Source organism: Melospiza melodia, chromosome 24 (assembly GCF_035770615.1).
Source record: "Melospiza melodia melodia isolate bMelMel2 chromosome 24, bMelMel2.pri, whole genome shotgun sequence".
NCBI lineage: Eukaryota > Metazoa > Chordata > Aves > Passeriformes > Passerellidae > Melospiza > Melospiza melodia.
The window spans coordinates 9,293,383-9,313,721 of NC_086217.1; the positions used below are offsets into that span (position 1 = coordinate 9,293,383).

Consider the following 20,339-nt stretch of genomic DNA (forward strand, 5'->3'; position numbering starts at 1 on the left):
ACCTTTATTAAGGTATAAGTAGCACATCTCTGATTTAAACACTATACCAAGAAGCACCACCAAGTAAGACCTTTTTTTTCATATAGCCAAATTTCATACTGAGCTACTGTAGAGCAAATCCAAATAAACTCTGTTATAGATGCATAGCAACTGAGGAATTAGTTAAATTAGTTATATTAAATTTCTACATAAAAACTCCCAACAAAACAATAAAAATCTACCATTCCCTACCTTTCCCCTGAGCGTAAAGTTCTGAACCTGGGGAAAAGAAAAAAGAGAAGAAATGTTATTTTCAAAGCTTACAGATTGAGACACGGTGATGCAAAACTGTAAAAAGCCTCAACCAACCCCAGACAAAGCAGCAACACTTGTACCCACCCAGAGACTCAGTTATCAAACTTACACTGCAAGAAAATCACCAGAAGAGCAAGATACATCTCGTTCCTGAAGAGCAGACACTTTAATTCCAAAATAAAACAATATTCATTATCAGAGGTGATGCCTCCAGGTACCAAAACCACGTTTTGCTTTTTTCCCTTGTTGTTTTATGGAAACAGATAAAAATTTGCCATTAAAATTTGTACGTTTTCCCCGATCTTCAGCAGAAACTGCCTGGATCAAGTAATCGTTCCCATTACTGGAAACTGGAAATGGCAAACAATGAGAATGTATCTGCTGCTCCCAGGCAGATTACTGGGCAGGAAGTGACTGGACTTTTCCTGAGGGCGCTACCAAACGCATTTGCTTTGTTTAATTTCTTAAGGTGTATTAAAAAACAAGACGTTCCAATGACATTATCCTGCAGTTCCTGTCAATATGGGTATTTTTAAGTCACTATTAACCATTTAGGAACAGAAATTACCTTTGCTACTTGACCTCAGCAGATACTTGAGCAAATACTTCCCTTCATCCTAACAGGAGACTCTTTCAGAGAATAGATGTACATAATTACTCATTTTCCCCCTTTACCTCCATTTCTAGGTCCTCCATTTTTGCTGTGGCAAAGAACACCTTTACTGTAGTTTACACAGTAAATTCAAATTATCTCAAAAAGCAGAGGTACTGTTGTGTGAGACTAGAATATTGACAGGTGGATCTCTCATACTACCATCATATATCAAAAACCTGGATCTGCACCAGATTTTATTTTATGCAGTTAGGATAGCACAAAGGACACACAATCACAAACCCTAAACCCGTCAGGAAAGAATTGGATGCAGTTGCAATTCTCAGCAGAAATCTGCAGCAGCACTGGCACAATGTGAAACAGAATTCTTCCCCATTGTCCAGGATATTCCTCTCAGTATATCAGCCTACTTTTAAGTCACATTAAGCCATTCCCTCCAGGCCTGATACTGACTGAAGCCTACAGGCTGGACAAAGTGAGTTTAAACCAAGCCCTTTGGAAAGTTTCTCACATTGTGTGACCCAGAACTCCCCAAACTGTGATTTAGTTATTCTTGAAAACTGAGTGCTCAGCTCTTAATCTCTTTGTTTTTTCCCTTGTGGACAGAGCCAATGCTTTCCTTTAATTCCAGCAACATTTTCCAGGCTTGTTAAAACACTGCATAAAACAATACAAAATTACTGAACACAGAAGTCCATAAATGAGACAGACAGTTCTCATAAGCCTCACTGTTCATATGAAATCCCTTTCTTTCCTCCTGGGGTGAATGAAAGCTGTAGTTTTCCCCCCAAACACTATTTTAAAGCTTTAAGTCTACGTCAATGATGGTATTACCCACATCAGCGTGGAATTTTACAAAAGGAAACAGAAGGAAAACACTCATCTATTTAACAATGTAAGGGCTGCAAGAACCTCTGGCTGTTTTACAGAATGGCACAATAGTCACAGCAATTAGGACTGAGCTGGTAACGAGCACTGCTGTTTGTCCTGCTCAGTCCAGGCTGTTTGAAACAACCACCAACAAAAGCCTGGTGGCTTGGCCAGCTGCCAGCCATGGTCCCCAGGGACAGGTAAAGGAAAAGAGTAGGAGGACACGTGGCAGGTGGAGAACAAAGGTAAATCAACTTTTGCTATTGGTAACAAAAAAATAGGAAGGAAGGAGATTTTCCTCTTCCCCTTTTCCCCGCAGAAGAATTCAGCAGGACATGAAAAGCCCAGCAAAACCACAACAGTCTTTCCCACGGGGGGACAAAGGTTCCTGTGAGCCCCAGAGGGGGAAGGAGGGTGAGGGCGGGCCAATATCCTTCAGAAGGGCCAGCAGGGCTCAGGTCAGAGCCAGGTTCACGTGGAAAGGCCAGCTTTAGGATGAAATGGCTCAGGATTAAGGTTCAATTATTCCAAAACCAGAGACTGTTGCCAGATGTCACTCCCAGGTGAAGTCCATTTCACAAGATCCTCCAGGCTGATTAAATTGTCATATTCCTGACAAGCCTCAAGGCGTCTTGGAGAGGAAAACCAAGCTGCTATTGACCAAAACCCAAGAATTAAATTCTACTGCAGGAATTTAGACCAAAATAACATGAAACTTGAGAGGAAAACATTTCAAACACACAAGAACATTTTGATACCATCTTCCACGCTTAAACTGGAAACCACATTGACCTAAATGATGCAAGCTTAAAGTACCTGTGCCAGAAACACACATGCACATTTTCCTGACAGCCATTTTAATGCCATCTCTCAAGATACATTTTCTGAATTACATAAGATCAAATTTAGTCTAATTCACATCACATAAAAAACTCTATTCAATCCCTATTATATCTGTGGGAAAAGCAGGATTGACCTCAGAAATGCAACACACCTCCTGAAGCAGCCAAAATAGCCATTATAACCTGACTGAATGCCCTTTGAAACCCATGGGAATCATCCCATTTAATCTACTGCCAATGAGTTGGACCCTTACACACTAAACCTCATCTGGGAATTCACAATCCCTGTTTCTACTGGCTGGATCCTCTGCTACTTGCTCACATGTGACATTTCCTAAGAGCCACCAGCTCTGGCCACTGAACAGAGCTTTGCTGCAATGAGAGGCAAAGCCTATTTCCCTAACTAAGGGGAAAATGCTGAATAAGATTTTCATTTTTTTCCCCCTGCAAACAGAGTGGTTTTAGGCAGTCCCTTACAACAGGAAAGGCAGCTCAGAGCTCCCAGCACTGTGCAGCTGTTTTGTTTCCATGTGCTCACAGCAGAGAGCAGCCACAGCACCGACCTCCAGCACGGACATCCCACATCTCACCAATTCTGCCAAACCTCTGGGGCCCCCAGACTTGGTCCCCTGGTCCCAAATGCCCATTCCTGATGGCACTTTCACTTTCTTCAGAAAAGATGAAAGCTTTGTGTGTGTCACCTTCCTGTTCTAACTGGCTGATTTATTAATGAAACATTTTTGGGCTCAGAAATCTTGTCACTGATCTTGGAGAATCCACATAATTTCATGTGTAGGTTCATTGTTTTTAAATACCCTTCACTGCTATAGAGGTCTATCTACAAATGTTTAGGATTTTTCTAAATTTTATTTTATAAAGTTTTTAATTTCAGAAATTGATGTACATCTACACTGAAGTCAACACAAGTTCTCCAGTAACTAAATCAAGAACAGCTCTGATTTCTAATCCCTCAATTCCTGACACATATAATTGTTTAACTGCTTTGATTTCTTACAGCTGTGACTTGTTTTGCTTACTTATCAATTCTGTTTCAGTATACTCACAGATAATAGAACTATAACAACACTGCTGTTTTCACAAGTCTAGAAAATCCCTGGTGAGCTGGGAATGAAACAAATTCTTTGTACACACATTTTCAGGGCATATTTTCTTCTCTTGAAAGTGGGACATTTGCATCAATTATTTTTGTTTTAAAAGCATCTCTTTATACCTCCCTAGAGAAGAATAAAAAATTAATTTTTCTCCATGGACTTGAATACTTAAAAGAACATTAAAGAAATTAACATTGCCTTTTTTTGAGAAGTGTGGAAGTTCCACAAATTAGAATTTACAAAAACTCTGAATTGCCCAGTTTGTCTGGGTATAAATTACATTTCACAATGGCACCATCTGCTGGGAGATGAGCAAGACAGTGAAGCACACTGGGCTTCCCTCACAGTCCCCTTTCTCAATTAAACATTGGATGACTGGTATCCAACACCTCCTCCAAATGGCAACATAAATTAAGACTGGAAAAGCAACTAAAGGAACCAGAAGGCTGATAATGACAGAATATCACTGAGGTTTTCACCCTGGAAATTCTACTTTTACTACAGCAGGAGCTAATTATTACTATTTGGTTTTCTGCTTCCTCACTGGTACAGTGCAACACTGGAAAGAGCACTGGAAATCTGTCTTGTGTTTCACACAGCACACTTAGAAATTCTTTCAGACAAATAAGAGAAATTCCTTCTTTCAGAGATGCGAGATCAATTGGTGATTACAATGTGTCACAGACATCTTTTATGAAAAATCCTTTCCTTAGGATTTTTCCTCCTGAGAAGCTGAGAGGCCTTAGGAATAAAATGTAAACAATGATTATCTGCTGCTGTGGAATGCAACAGGTGCATCTGGGATTGGTCTATAGAGTTGTTGCTAATTAATGGCCAATCACAGTCAGCTGGCTCCGACTCTGTCTGAGACAGAAGCTTTTGTTATCATTCTTTCTATTCTTAGCCAGCCTTGTGCTGAAATCCTTCTTCTATTCTTCTAGTATAGTTTAAATATAATATATACCATAAAATAATAAATCAGCCTTCTGAAACATGGAGTCAGATTCTCATCTCTTCCCTCATCCTTGGACCCCAGTGAACATCATCACAAAAATGTGATCATGGTGTGTGAAAACACCTGGAACTGTCTCTGTGCCAGCTGTGTGGGACTGATTCAGCTCCTCAAGGACATTTTTAGCTGCTGTCCAGTACTGGATGAGCAAGTTCCTCAGTTCAGAAGCACACATCACACCCTGTCACTGTCACACACTGCCCTTCACTGGCAATGGACCAGCATTTGCTCAACTCCAGCATTTCCAGATGCAGCTGGGAAAAAGCCTCAAGCTCTGCAGCAATATCCATCAGAGCATCAGCACTGACAGAGGACAGGTCAGTAACTGCAGGCTGTAGAGAGAATTAATCCTGGAAATATTTTTCTTTCTCTTACCATTATTTTAATATTGCTTGATGATTCCACAAGCATTATTCCACATCAGTTTCATCAGTAAAATTCAGCTGGTGGTGACTCAATGAGCTGATCCAAGTTGACAGAAAATCTTTCAGCAGCCTGTGCAAAGCAAGAGGCAGAACTGATTTGCTCCTGATCTGCTGCAGGTGCCCACACACAGCCAGCCATTGCTGCTCCTCATAGAACTGATGGATGACTGCACAGAGGGGCAGATACTCCTCAGAGTACACCAAGAGAGGCTTGAAAAAGGCTGAAAAATAGATACATGACTGATAATAGTCAGTCCTGGAATATGTGTTCCATTTTAAACATTTTTTCATTAAATCTGTTAGTTATTGTGGGGGAGCAGGGGGGAAAGTTTAACTTTTATCAGAGGTTAGGAACCAGAAAAAAGTTAAAATTACACCTGTAAGTAAACTGAGTGATTAAGCTAACAGAGCACTCTATCCTGCACTCTTACAGCAATTCCTGAAAACATTTGTCTGGAATACTTTTCACGCAGGGATGTTTGAATCTATCCCAAGAGAAATGCATTACTAACCCCAGTTTTTGGTCTTTCATCTTTTTTTTTTTTTCCTTTCTTTTTCCTTTGTTGGGAGATGATTTGGAGGACAGACATACCATTCAAAAATATTTCATCTCTGGGGGATTTGGGAGCTGCTAGCTTTATTAAATTGGGTACCCAAAAGTTCCTTGCACCCGCTAACATGTTCTTTGCAATCTGCAGACAATTGAAAAGCATTCACTATGTCAAAATTCTCTTTCACAACCAGAATAAATTTAAAGCTACCTTAAATATGCATAGAAAAGAGATTCTTTCCTTTTCTCTTTTTTTGTCCTCCAGAAAAACAATTCTCTCACAATCAAACTTGAAACAAACAGCAGACTTGCCCCCACAGCCTTTTTGAGTAGGAGTGTGAAAATCCAGCATTGAGTAACCTGCCTGTAGAAGCAAAACCTTTTTGCAGACAAAACAGAAGCCTTGATTTAATCCATCACCTGACATAACTATCAGTCCATGTGATTTCTGGCAAACCTTCTGCAGACATCCACTGCAGCAGATGCTCCTCCAGACTGCAGGACCTCTTGGGATGAGAAACTGGGACTGGGAATAACTATTTATAATAATTCTTAGAACTGCTGAAACACACAAATTTCCTTGGAAGCCCGTGACAGAACAAAGTTTTTACTACAGAAATCCATCCCAAGTTAAAGAACTGACCTTGTGAATGAGAGCTCAGTTTGGTTTATTCCCTTCCACCTGCTGGCTTGAGGCAGAATATTGTCACAGCACCAAGTGATACATATTTCCCTTTTCTGATGCTTTAACTTACTTGTTTTGTGATCCATATTTCTCTTTCTGATGTTTTAACTTACTTGTTTTGGCTGGATGATTTCTGTTCTGTTCTGTAATGTTCTGCTCGTTATTCTTTGTTGAGTTTATTCAGTTCTCTTTGCATTAATTCCAGGCAGGAAATTTGCAAATCTAATAAAAAGGGAACTCCAAGCTCACACAGTACCTTACTGCTGCTATAAAACTCTGTACACATGCTGAAAGAACCAACATCCTCTTAGTCCAAAGGCAATAGCCAGCTCTGCCTGAAAAACAATCCAGATGGAAATAAATCTCAGCAAACAGAAACCAGGGCTTTGGACCAGCACTTGTCTTCCCTGCACACCATGAAAGCTGCTGGACATGAGATTCTGGTGACACCTAAACTTTTATTTTTTACAAGGTATGGCTAAATTCACAGTTCCTTTACCCACAGCTTCTTAGAAAAAGCCTTGGGTTGCAGGTGAGCTCCAGCAGCCAGGGCTCCTGAGGGCTGTTTGTGGAGGTTTCTGGCAAGATCAGGCTCCCACAACAGCAAAGTGCACAAACAGCCCCATCCTCCCTCGACAGCTGCACTTTCACACGTGCTTCCTGCCAGCTGGGAAAAGATGTTCCATTCTTGGGGTTTGCTGACAGCGTTTCCACATCAGAAACATTTCAGAGAGAGGAGGGTGGAGACTGTCTTAAAAGAAATTTTAAAAGAAAACAAACCCAAACAAGTAAACCTCCAGCAAAATTTAAAAAACAAGGAGGAAGGAAGTGCACACAACGTTCTGTGAGGAAATTTTGCAATGCTGCAACAGCCAAGGATGGGGCAGGGATCCTCTATGACAGGGAAGGGCTGCAGGGCTTGCTTTGTTGCCTTCAGAAAGTGCAAAGAAAGAAATAAGAAATAAGACAAGGATTGCTTTTAAGTCATTTTCTGTGTAAGCAATTGTACATCAGGGCCTGGAGTGCTGCAGAAGGCATTGCCCATGCATAGCTGACATTTACTTCACCCAGAGTAAAAAACATCTGCTTGCCAAGCCTGTCATTATGTAGCTTTGTATTACTGATTACTTCATCAAATTAGTCACCAGGTTTGTTTATGCAGTAGTGTTGAACTCAAATTCTTTATGAGATTTGTACTCTCTAGTACAAGATTTCACTTCCTTATAGCTTAATATTTGAAGCTCAACTGAAATATTTTCTTAACAAGCTGGCTAGCTATAAATACTTATTAACATCTTAAAACTCTGATAGATTTTAGACTTTTTTAGACTGTTTTTTAAAAATTATATTGCTGCTAAAAACATACCCAGTGCCACGTACATCCTTAGGTTCAGCTATATTATCACTTGCCCTATCTCTAGCAAATATGTGTCTCTTTGATATGGATCAGTGATCTCATTCATTCCTTTCCCAGAACAGTGCTGGAAAAACTATCCAAAATGAGAGAGGTGGGAGTTGATCTTTCCTCCCAAGCAGCAAGAGATAGGACAGGAGGAATCAGCCTCAAGTTGCACTGGAGGAGGTTTAGATTGAATATTAGGAAAAATTTCTCCATGGAAAAGGTTCGACGGGGGTTCAAGTTGCCCTGAGAAGTGGTGGAGTCAGCTGGAGGGATTTAAAGACATGGAGATGTCTTTAAATGGGGACAGGGTTTAGTGTTGCCCTGGCAGTGCTGGGGGAATGGCTGAACTCGAGGCTCTTGAGGCCTTTTCCCCCCTCAGTGAGTCCCTGGTTCTGAACTGCAGGACAGGGTGGCTCTGCCACAAAACTCAGGGGAGAAACTGCTGCTCATCTCAGCCATGGCTCAGGAGAGAAGGACACAACATCTGCCTGAGCCCCAAACTGCTGCACAACATCTGCCTGTGTCCCAAGACCAGTGGGGTGCAGCTCCCCACCCCACTGCTCCTCTCTCTGCCCACCCTCTGCCTGCCATAGGTCAATGTATGTGAAATAGGACAAATTTCTCCACAGAAACATGAGTAAAGATCAGCAGTGATCAGCACAGTTTCCGTATTTAGAACTTCCTCAAGCCCTAGAGCCACTCCTCCACCTCCTTCAGAAGAAAGATCTCTGTCATGTAACTGCACCAGCTCTCTTGCCCAGTATCCAGAAAATGTTTTTTCTGACAATTCTGCTGTTTTCCTACTGTAAGCTAAGGACATATTTCTTTCATATTACAAACCTTTCTCAAGCAGAACCATTGTTTCTTGTCTGAAAGCTTTTCTTCTTCTTCTCTTAGCTCACATGTCTCAACAGATACAGAAAACAACTGCAAATGGCAAAGGTAGGTTCTCTTGTTGATTTTGAGGTATGTGCTGAGATTGACTGTTAGCCAAAAAAAATGGGGGAGGAATTTAAAAATGTCAAAAAATTTTATGCCAAATTAAATCTTTTGCCTCTGTGCAGTGAGTCAGTTTAAAATTTCTATACAAAGTTAACCATCTCTTTGCTGACCTGTATTTAAAGTCAAAATTGCTTTAACTTGTTAGAACATTTTTTCCCCCATGGAAATGTTATAATTTAGTCATGACTAGTTCAGTACCCTTTTCTACGGAAAGACAGGTTTTGATTGCAAATTCATTTGTATAAAATCATGAAAGGAAACAAATTTGAGAGACCATCAAGGCCCTTACTGCCACTATTCATGTGTTCAATCTACTTACACAAGGTTAGTTCTGTCTGTTATTAGACAGCCACAAATAAAATACTGCTTTTGCTTTCAGGTTCACATGCTACCTCCCAACTAATTTATAAGGTGACTTTCTCCTACAATTAATGCTCCATAATATTTGATTTAATCTTTTATACTTCTGTTATTTTAATTGCTGCTGTAATTCAAAAGTATTGTTGTTGGTTCATCTGAACACATCGGTGGGCTCTGTGTGGCTGTGCCTCTTTTGCATGAACACAGGGACTGTTCATCATGTTTGAAGCTGCATTCTGATTTTGAAAAGTTATTGAGTTGCCTGATAGCAGAGGTGGAAAAAGTATAATGGGTCATTTTAACACAAATAAGCATAGCTTGGTTGTCAACATATTTTGGGACAAATCTGGGTCATAAGTGCAGTCAACTCACTCAGAAGTTTTTTCTTTCCAGAGATGGTGTCCAATCCCAAGCTGGAACCGGTTCAGGGGACCTTGAATGTGGTGATGAAGCAGAATGTGACCCTCTCCTGCCTCTCTGAGCCTGCATCCCCACCTGTCAGATACACACTGTTCAAGCACAACCAGCAGGTATCTGCTTTAAACAGGTCAGACTTGAGCCCTGCCCTGTTCACCCTGACCATCAGCTCTGCCAGCGATGTGGGGGAATACAAGTGCAAAGCTGAGTATAACAACTCCAGTGGTGGAAAATACAGCAACAGCCTCACCTTCACCCTCTTAGGTACGTCTTGCTGTACCCCCTCCCAGCCCTGGTTATTGCAGGGGCACACAGCCATCTCTTCTCTTGACTGAGGAGCTGAATTTTGCTGCTGTTCTTACCTCAGAGCTGGCAGTGCTCTCCTACCTGGCTCACGACCCCTCCATCCTCCATGCCCAGCTCTTTTGCCAGTGTTGTCACTTCAAGCCTTGCCTGGAGCTTGTCCTGTACTCTGTGATTCAGACTTTTCAGTTTTCTCTCTACAGAGCCAATCTCCAAGCCAGTGCTGAGCTCCCCCACCTCTCAGGCAAAGAAAGGCCAGAACGTGACCCTGTCCTGCTTCTCGGAGAACGGATCCCTTCCCATCACCTATCTATTCTTCAAAGGAACACAAAACATTTCTCCCCAAAAGACAATGCAGAAGAGGAAAGCAGCTGTGATTTTTCTATTTATCAATTCCCTTAGTGACTTTGGAACCTATAAATGCAAAGCTAATAACAGTTTTCCCAATATTACAAAATACAGCAACGCTTTCAACTTTACATTAGCAGGTATGAATGAAAGGAGGTTACTACTGCTGACAAACTGGGATCACACAAAATTCAGAATGTTGTAACTATGCAACTGTTTAGCCAGATATTTTGATCCTGCAATGTGATGTTCAAAATACAATTTTTTAAATTAAAAACATTGAGGTTTTAAAATTAATGCAAAACCATAGAATTCCATGCATCCTAAATAGAAGTTTGAAGGGACAATGGGGGATGTCTGTAGAAGACTCACTTTTACAAGAGACCCCTGGTCCACCTTGGAGAGAGTCTGGCTTCATTTTTCTCTCAGCTCCCATGAAAGGGCTTAACTGGCTCCAGCAAGCTGCTCTCCTTCTGCTGGGGCACAGAGCCCTTGGGACTCTCATGAACAGTTACAGTAACCCCAGTTAATCTAAAAGCTGAAAGAAATGTCAAGTCTTGATTTCAATTTACAGAAAATACTTAAAATATGAAACAACACTTCATTGCATAAACACCTTTTTTTTCTTCTTTTTAGCAGAAGAGAGAAGCCATTCTCAGCCTCTGATAATTTCTCTTGGGCTGATCCTGCTACTCCTTATAATAGGATTTGCTCTGGCAATTCCATTTTTCCTAATTCCTTTGTATAAAGCAAGTGAGTTATTTGAATGTCTGTTTCTTTTTCCAAAGTCATTTATGTTGTCAATGTTTTTCAGTGTGTAAAGATCACGTTTTCAGTAGAGTAGCTCCTGGTATTTTATCATGTTGTTGAATCTCCTTGAAGCAGCACCAGCAGCTTAACAAGACTTTGACAAGGCCAAATCTCTGAGCTGTGTTTTAGATGGAAGATCTGGGGTGGGGGAGGCAAAGCAACAGCTAAGGTAACACACAAAAACACTGGAAGGAATTTGACCTCACTGGAAAGGGAAATTATTAAGATGCCCTTGGTTAAAGAATAAGTTTTGATTGTGAAAACAATATCACCTGAGATCTCCAAATATTAAAAAATACATTGAAACTGTTTATTGCTAAGAAATATATATAAATACACACACATAACACACCTTTTGCTTCTACAATTTGCAGAAAAATTTAAGTCTTCCAGGCCCTCAACTGGCCTTATTTCAAGAGTGAATGCAGAGGAGTGTGAAAATGAAGTCATATACTCAGAGATTGGTAAGTTCCTGTCACCCCCTGCAGTCAGACAGGTTTGTTCAGGTACAGGAGGGGGACACCTACTGACCCTCCTGGCAGAGGCATTATCTGAAATCCCTCAGAACCCATATCTGGCATCATCTGACAGCCACACAGCCAAAACTGCAGCTGGTTAAATGAACTGAGGTTTTAATAAAAAAGGTGTAATGGCCATTTACTAACAGACAATAGTGAGCTATATGAAACTGTAGCAAAATCAAACTTGCATAGCTCAGCATTCTGTTCAAAATTGTTCAGTACTTTAGTTATTTATTCAATCCTTTTTAAGTTTGGCAAGATTCAAAATAAATTCAAACTGAAATTATGAAGTGACAACAAAGCAACTGACTTATGTTAAGACATTTTAGAACTGAATTGCAGAAAGCAAACAATAATGAAGATATTACCTGACAGCCACAATGCTCTGAACTTGCACATTTCTACCTTTGCCTTGAATGTGAATGCCTCTTTCCAAGGGGAATAAGAACCCCCCAAACAAACCAATAGCAAAGGCATTGTTTCCAATTTCTAAATATCCAAATGGAGAAACTGCCTCCAAACAAACCTGCCTTCCTGTTCATGCAGTGGGTAGAGCTCTCCCTGCCCTGCTGGGTCAGCTCAGTGCTGGGCTGCTGCTTGTGCCAGGTCTCAGCCTGCAAGGACAGTGAGAAGAGCTCTGATAAGGCCCATGGATACTCCATGATTTATATTCAGTATGGAATCTCACTGCTGTGTTTCAAAATTCCAGAAAAAATGTCTAATTCAAGTTGTTTGTAATTGAGTTAATTGCTGTTCATCATCTTTAATCCAGAGCCTGTTAGACCAGAAGAAGAATACATCAACTTCTCTGTTATTAGAAGAGAAGAGGAAAAAGGTGAAAATCTCAAGCTGTAATATTGGAATATCTGATGCACACAAATATGTTTTGAGGGGACTTGGCTGGGTGGAGGCAGGGCTTAAATACTTGCAATTGCTTATGAAATTGCTTAGTTACTATGGAAAAACTGAAATAGCTTTAAAACTGTTTTGAGGAGGGGTGGGGAAGAAGAAAGAAAAACGCCAACAAACCATCCTAAGGCAAATTGAACAGCCTCCCTAGGAAACCACACAAATGTCATTAGCAACCACATTGCTGATGTGATGTTAATTCTGTGTATCTGTACCAAGAAAGCAGCTATGAATTATGTTATTCTGGCTTTTAGCAGGGAAGAGCCCATGTGCTACAGTCTATTCAAAGGTCCTCATCAGAGACTGAGTACCAGGTATGATTATCATTTTTTCTGATTAACTTAATCACATACTTTTAAATTTTTCAGCCCTCAAAAGTTCCAGCAAGCTGCATACAAAGGGATGATATTTAGATACCAATTTCCTGGCCTGATCAGTTTGTAAACAGACAGTGTAGCTCACTTTTGAAGCAAAATCTCTGAGCCATAATATCTAAAGATTTCAATTTATGAGAAAAAGCAAACAGGTAAAACTTAGAATTACTTAGAATGTAAAGCTTTCACACAGATTTAAGTTTCTGACCATTCAACAATTCTGCTAAAGTAGAAACTGGATTGTTTGCAGACATAAGACAATCAAAAGGCTTTTGTCTAGTTTAACAAAAAAAAAAAAAGAAAAAAGCATCCCTCAGGCACTAGAGGATCTGTATTTGGCCTCTATGTACCTGCAAGGATGGCAATTTCTCAGTTCAACAGTACTTCAGTATTTCAGCTCTCAGAGTAGGGATAGGTTGCTAAAATTAATTTGGGGACAGCTGATTTAAAAATAAATTCTGCATCCTGCTACCAGCTGTTTCTAAGATGTTGCTGGGTTGCTTTAATACCATTCCATAGCAGCTTATTTAGAATTCCATAAGTTCAGCAAGAAGTCACATTATGCTAACATTGATTATATGTAGCATAAATACTCTATACTGCAATTATTACTGCTGTTAAAAATAACTCATTTATAGTTAAGTGAGCACCATGTTAGTAGAAGAAGATTTTAAGGCAAGTTCCTGTGTTTCATGACTGATGACTATCAGAGGCCATGGGCCTTGCTGCACTTTACACAGGGACTGAACAAACTGTACAGGCACTGGGAATCTAGAGAAGATCAGAAACACTGAGTTCTGTATCTCTGCAAACTCTTGTATCTGATTTTAACCACTGTGCTTAGGTACAGGAAAAATGCAATCATACATTAGTCTTTTTCCACCATTTTGTACATGCAGATATTTTGTCCACAGAAAACACTGGTTAAGAAAATTTAAATCTGTTACTCTGTTACTCTTGGTAATATATTTCTGATTTTTTTATGTTTATCAAGTGCAAGATGAAGTAGCTTACATGTTTAAGAACTGAAGCCATGTGACACATTCCTACAAACAGTACAAAGATAGCTGTTAATAATAAATCTTTTCCTGCCATTCCATCAAACATTGGTGGTGGTCCAGGCAGCACTGGGAGACTTTGCTGACACCCAACATAAAAATTATAAAAGAACAAAATACAGAGAGAAGATACTGATGTTATTAAAATATTTAAGATTTGGAAGTCTTTAATATAAAATACCATTTTCCAGCAAAGATCACAATTTTGAAATTTGAGGAAAGCTGAATTTTTAATTTAGGATGGAGCACTGTCATGATATTAAAACCAAAGACATGAACAAGAATATGGTCAGTCTTGCTAACAAGGGACAAGTTTTTCTCTTCCCTTTTTCCAAGGCAACCTGGAAGACCCAAATGTGAAAGGAAACAGATGCACCACCAAGTTTTCACAGAACTGTTTGCAGAGAAACCACTGAGTCCATGACAATGCTGAAACCAATTCAGGCAAAGATGTCCAAGAAAATCCTTCTATTCAACAAGTTTGAGTTTACACATTTTTGGCTGATGTAACGTACTTAGTTAGAAAGTCCTTCAGCCTGGAAATGTGCATCATTTCCTTCATGGTGGTGTCTCTGCTTCTCAGCTGGACCACTCCATTCTCTAGAGTGCCATCACTTATCAAGACCATGAAGGGAATACTCATCTCATCATACCTGCAGAGAGAAGAACCCACCTGTTACTGCTTTTGGTGCATGGAAAAAATCAGATAACTTACATACAAATGACCATGAACTGTACAAATTTAGTTTTGCTGTATTGCACTAAGTCTGGTGTAACACTCCAGTTTTCTTGTTGCCATTCCTTGCTTTCCTGATTATGTCTTCAAATTACTCAGCTACTTTATTACATAAAAATAATTTTATTTAGTAACCTATTAAAAGAGTATTTTTCTACAAGCAGAATTTCTCTTTGTTTTATTTCACATGAACAAGAGGTTGCATTTCTTTTCTCTCAGAAAAAACCACTCATCACTATGCTCAGGATGCTTTGACATGAGGAACCATATGCCCCACATCTACTCCTGATCAACAAATCACAACAAAGCCCCAAAGGGAACAGCTGTTTTTATGTCCACAAACACTTCCATCACATCACTAAATGGCAGTGGTTCCAGACTTGGAGGAACTGTCAAATTCAACACAGTGGGTTGTCTGAAAGAGTGCTTAAGAATGAAATACAGAAGCAGACCAGGTGCAAAAATGGGGGTGAGGGTGGGAACCTGTTCTGCAAGCCTACAATTCATCTGAAGAAATCTGTTTTCTACATGAGAGTTTTTAAAAGGCTTTCACAGTTACAGAGAAATAACAGTAACATGTGAAAGGCTTGTACTTCAATTAATTGTAAAAATTAGCTGATATATGCTTTTCATAATAAAACTACTTGAATCCAAGTCTGTACTTCAGGATCCACACCTTCAGTCAGTAACTGCACTCAATGACTTCCTACTGAAAAAAGGAATATTTACAGCAGTCTACAGAAAGTTATCTTTGACCTTCACAGTTTAATTTACAAAAGACTCTTTGTCCTTACTTTGTATAAAGATGTTCCAGAGACACGTGCACAGTTTCCAGATAACCTGGCCATACAGAAATTCCATTTTCTGTCAGCTCATTGAACAATCCTTGACAAACCTGTGTTCATTTAAAAACAAAAGTTAAAGGACAGACTTTGAGGGCTAAGACTCTACACAAAGAAACCATTAAAACTCTTAACAAGTGTGGTATTAACATTCCTAGCTGGTGTTTATTTGCTGGCTGAAATAATCTCAAATCAGAAAGCAGCCTGGCAGTTCTGTCTCCACTTCTGTTTGAAAACATGCCAGTGGAAGTTTCCTCCCTTCCACAGGGACTTCATGACTGACTTAAATGAACTTTTAAAAAATCCTTCTGAATGTGCAACTCAGGTGTTGAGATAATTGTGACAGATTAAGCTGAGAGGGATGGTGTTATTAATTTTCCTTAATTTTGCATCAAGCATCAGCTGTATTGTACCAAAGACAATTTGTCCACACAAGGAAGTGCCTGCAGTGAATTTCTCTGGCTGTGACCCACAAGCTGCAGAGTAGCAGCACCATCAACTCTGCACAAGCAGCAATCCCCAGGAGTCAAAGCAGCAGCACGATTTTCCTCAACATAAACAGTGTCTGACTTGTAACACATTACATGGAGAGTCAATGCTCAAAATTAAAACAATCTCTTACAACATACCTGCCTCAGCTCTGTTGTTGGACCTTTTCCTACATCCAAGGCCACTTTAAGGGGTGCTAAGCAAGGATGAAGCTTAAGTACCTAATAAATTTTAAAAAAACCAACAGATTACTAAATGTATTTATTATGCAACTCTAAACAGAAGTAGGAAATAGAAAATTTTTAAAAATTAAATTAAGGTTCTAAACATACAAAAATTTTCTTACAGCACAAAATCTTGAATTAGAAGCAAACTGTGGTTTATGCAATGAGCACACAGCCCAGCTACATTCACATAGCAGAAATTACTCTATTTTGACTGAGCTCCAGAAAAGAGATGAAGATTTGTCAGCAGGGTTCCATCATCTTGAATGGAGCCAGAGTGGTGAGAGCCAGCCCAGCAGGCAGCTCCCACCCAGTTTACTGCCTGTTCTTAAAGCCCAAACATCTGCCTGGGCAACAGCACTGACAGCCTGACTCCAACTCCAGAAAACAGGGGAAAAGTGGGGAGAATGATGGGGGAGATGTCCCATTACACCTGGGACCCACTTTCTCTACTCTGCTCAGCCACTTTTAATTGCTGCTGGAAAAGACAAATTGCTCTTTCCCACAATCTGCAGCTACATTCCAATTTCTCTTAACTCCATCACTTGCATGGCAAGATCCTACCTACTGATCAGAGAGGAGGGTGAAACAGGAAAAGGGGACCTCAGAATGAGAAAAAATGCTTATGTGGGTGTCAGGGACCACAGGGGCTGTGCCAAGGGGCCAGCTGGTGCTGCCAGTGAGAGGGCTGAGTCTGCACCCATTGGGAAGGGATCAGGATGGCCACATGGAAAAGGAAACATTGCCATGCTTGAATTTACTACATTGTCTAGGGGGGCTGTACCTATTTTCTGACATTTTTTACACGAATTTACCTTTCTCTGAGAATTTTTCTTTGCTGTTAATGGATTCTCAACCACCTGTAGAGAATCAAAGAGATAAGCTAACACTCCTCGGTCCAGATTCCCATTCACACACAGAACATGAGGGATGACATTCCTCCTTCCATCTCGGCCCTGAAGAGAAAAAACCCACACAGGAAAACATCAAAGATTGTCCCCAAAAGCTTTTTGTTTGCTTTAAATGTCTAATGAGGCACTGAGCTCAAGCACTCTTATTTCATTTAAAATACAGACATTTATTTAAAACATTACCAGCAATCTCAGTAATGTATCAGTAACCAGGTAAAGCTGTAACAGTGGGGAAAGCAGGTCAGGGCAGGATGGGATTCATTTCTTGCTCTGCCACTTTGATCATAAATTTAAATCTATGGCAAATACACTTGAAACTCTGCATTTTCTTTTGGAGGTATGTAGATTAGTTCCAAATGACCATGAGTCTCCACATTCTGAGAAATCCCTATGTAACCCAGTTGTGTAGAAATAAACGGCAAAAGCAGGAAAGACAGGACTGTCATGAGGAGAATGCTGCAATTTTCTAGTAAAATACAAAGTTATTCTGGTTTTATCTGTTCAGCCTAACTCCAAACATTGCCATTTATTAGGTTTGTTCCTCTTCAATATATTCAGTGGAGACATTTCCCTCTGGTCCAACCCTCCCTTTTCTATAAAGCTATTTTTATAACCCATTAATTTATAAAAACTTCTACATACATGAAAGTGAACAAGCTACAGCAAGAAAGCTCACATTTACAGGCTCTTTTGGATGCAAACTGAACAGTGCAGAACACAGTCTGAGTTTTTGTTTCCATTTACTCACAGTTAAAAGCTATGCCACTGACAACAGCTGTCTGTCAATAGGGCTCATTTCTAATTTTGAAGAATTCCTTGCAAAAAAAAAAAAGTACTGAACACTATTTTATCAGCTTTGAAAATGATGGTTTGATTGCAGAGTGTCAGCTGTACTGTTCTTGCAGCAAATGAATAAAAGGCCAGCCACATGCTAAGCAAGTGGATCAGCAAAGAAACCATTTCCCTCACACATTACCTTCTTTATCAGGGAAAATTTTAATACAGTAAAGCTTACAAGTAATTTCGATCTCTCTCCTGGATACAGCTGTAACAGTTCAGTATCACCAAGGTTCTTCAACGTTTCTATTGTTTCTGTCCCCCAGGGAAAGCTATAATGTAACTTAAATCCTCTTCTGCCTTCTTCATCCTGAAAGTCACTGCTGCTGAAGTTAGAGGGGCCGACAGCAAACTGAAAGTAAGTAACAAGATGTGATCACTACTGCAAATCCCACAGTAACTACAAAAACCAAGTCTGCAATGCAAAATGAAGTCTGGGTTGTTTTAGTACCGTTTTCTGATTTTCAGCGAAAGGTTTTTATTAGGTAAAGCCCAAATCTCTTGGTTGTTTTATGGCATTTTCATCTCACATCACTGACAAACACAAAACATTTGCCTTTCTGTAAGTCACGTTACAAACTAGTTATCAGGTTTTTCATCAACTTCCATAGCTTCTCAGTTTCCACCTAGAACAGGCCAGCAATGTAAGGCCATAAAACCAACCAGGGTGAGGTGACTATTCCCCCCCAAGGCATAAAGGAGCAGGCCAAGATTCCCCGTGGATTTGCTGCTGTTACCTTTCTCCACCACTGGAGCCTCTGGCGTAGCCAGTAATCGAGCCACTGTCCTGCAGTTCTAGGAGAACTAAACCAGGCAAGCAGAGACGTGGTCCTCTCGCCTATTCTTTAAACAACAGCAAGGGCAGCAAGTTAACACCTTGGGAAATAACAGGGGAAAGGCAAGAAACAGCACTCAAAAATAATCCAGAAGTGAAACGACTTAGGTATGATAAGGGATTAACTGCTCTATTACTCTACCTTGTCAGGTTTTTGTTGTGTTGTTCATTTCCTGAAACAGAAAGTTCACTTTCTGGAACAGAATGAAAGCACACTCCAATCTGAGCAAGGCCACAGGGCAGTCTTTTGTTCACCAGCTCTAAGCAGCTGACATATTGTGCCAGAACACCTACAAAAGACAAAGCCCTGATTTTAGTGGCCACGGGAAAGTTTCTGATGTTTTAACTCTACCAAGAACAAACTAAGCACATATTATACACGTGCTGTTTGTACATGCAGTCCCACTATCTTTACTAGCATTGATGCTTTACAGACATGGGCTCAGCGACCTGGTTCCTCTGGACACGTTGATTTTAATGTGCTTTTCCCCGAATTGCTGGGAGAGTATCTGCTGCCCACCTGTACTGGTCAGATCCCTGAAAAGCACGCACAGAAGGAACATTCCCACCGCACCAAGGCAGCTGGGAAAATCCCTTAAATGCAGCTGCTTCGCTCCCAGCAGGAAACTCGTGCTCAGGGTGGAGGCTGAGCGGAGCCGCCCGGGACCTACCGGGCAGGAGGCTCTCCCGCAGCAGCCCCGCGGCCCCCAGGACTTCATCCAGGCCCGGGCCGCCAGGGCTCTGCCCACAGCCCTGGAGGGCTTCGCGCAGCGTCTCCGGGTGCAGCAGCCGCAGCCCTTGCGCGTCCCGCAGAGCGCCGGGCGGGCCGTGGAGCGGGGCATCCACGGGGAACACCTGCTCCCGCACGGGCAGCGCCGAGTCCCACCACTGCGCCGCCAGGTTAGCGCGCAGCGCCGCGCCCAGCGGCCCGAAGCCGGGGTGGCGGCCGCTCAGGTAAGCGCTCCAGGGCAGCGGCCCCGAGCCGCCCCGTAGGAAAAGCCGCCGCCAGCACACCTCCAGCAGCTCCGCCCCACCCGCCGCCTCGGAAGCACCGCCGCCCTCCGAGTACGGCCGCGCCGAGCACCCAGCCGGCTCCGGGACTCGCCGCCGCCTCGGCTGTCCCAGGGCGGCGCGGCCGCACCAGCGGCAGCCTTGGCGAGAGCCCAGCGCCATTTTGCCGCTCCCTCACGGCGGGGCTGGAAGGGGAGGGGGGGGGGGGGGGGAAATTAAGGGGGGGGGGGTCGGGGCAGCCACTGCGCACGCGCAGCACCCCGCGCGGGAAGGAGGGGGCGACATGACGGCTGCGCATGCGTAGTGGAACCATCGCGGGCCGAAGGTCAGGGACCGTCCGAGGTGAATTTTCTGTCCCCAGGTTGAATCTTCTCACCTTTTGTAACCGTAACGATGCCGGCAAATAATTTCTGCTAAAGGAATTGGCGTCTTGGAGCTGAATTTTCTCACCGTTTGTAAACATAACTAAAGCTGTTAGGTAACTTCTACAATAGAAGTTGCTTAATAAAAGAACTCGTTTCAAGCATTGGGTAAGATCACATCACAC

General features: G+C 41.5%; 3 protein-coding genes across 17 annotated transcripts in view; 1 reads left to right on the forward strand and 2 right to left on the reverse strand.

Moving 5' to 3' along the window:
• The window catches only part of PECAM1 (platelet and endothelial cell adhesion molecule 1), a 31,567-nt gene extending 30,863 nt beyond the window's left edge, over window positions 1-704 (reverse strand). For 4 of the 8 annotated variants that reach the window (XM_063175994.1, XM_063175993.1, XM_063175992.1 and 1 more), the window contains exons 1-2: window positions 404-702; window positions 232-258 (exon numbers count right to left, since the gene is read on the reverse strand). In XM_063175994.1, coding sequence (XP_063032064.1) covers window positions 232-258; window positions 404-437 — 61 coding nt within the window. In that variant the 5' untranslated portion in view covers window positions 438-702. Of the gene's footprint in view, window positions 1-231; window positions 259-403 lie in introns of all 8 variants that reach the window. The other 4 variants (XM_063175990.1, XM_063175988.1, XM_063175986.1 and 1 more) reach the window with 2 other exon arrangements.
• Window positions 705-8,493: 7,789 nt separating this feature from the next.
• MILR1 (mast cell immunoglobulin like receptor 1) lies at window positions 8,494-14,803 on the forward strand. 8 transcript variants are annotated; one of them, XM_063175578.1, is made up of 9 exons: window positions 8,494-8,610; window positions 8,703-8,747; window positions 9,561-9,848; window positions 10,091-10,375; window positions 10,872-10,988; window positions 11,420-11,509; window positions 12,339-12,401; window positions 12,730-12,789; window positions 14,244-14,803. In XM_063175578.1, exons 1-8 carry the CDS (start codon window positions 8,577-8,579, stop codon window positions 12,780-12,782), a joined length of 975 nt encoding a protein of 324 aa, XP_063031648.1. In that variant the 5' UTR covers window positions 8,494-8,576; the 3' UTR covers window positions 12,783-12,789; window positions 14,244-14,803. The 8 variants fall into 8 exon arrangements, with proteins under 8 accessions (XP_063031648.1, XP_063031649.1, XP_063031650.1 ...); XM_063175579.1 differs by having other exon boundaries at window positions 14,491-14,803; XM_063175580.1 differs by having other exon boundaries at window positions 12,733-12,789.
• POLG2 (DNA polymerase gamma 2, accessory subunit) lies at window positions 13,805-19,954 on the reverse strand. Its single transcript, XM_063175575.1, has 8 exons — window positions 19,453-19,954; window positions 18,924-19,071; window positions 18,684-18,789; window positions 18,125-18,298; window positions 17,014-17,154; window positions 16,115-16,195; window positions 15,438-15,538; window positions 13,805-14,560 (listed from the first exon to the last, which is right to left on the reverse strand). The coding sequence occupies exons 1-8, from the start codon at window positions 19,952-19,954 to the stop codon at window positions 14,395-14,397; spliced, it is 1,419 nt and encodes a 472-aa protein (XP_063031645.1). The 3' UTR covers window positions 13,805-14,394.
• Between the last annotated feature and the right edge of the window lie 385 nt (window positions 19,955-20,339).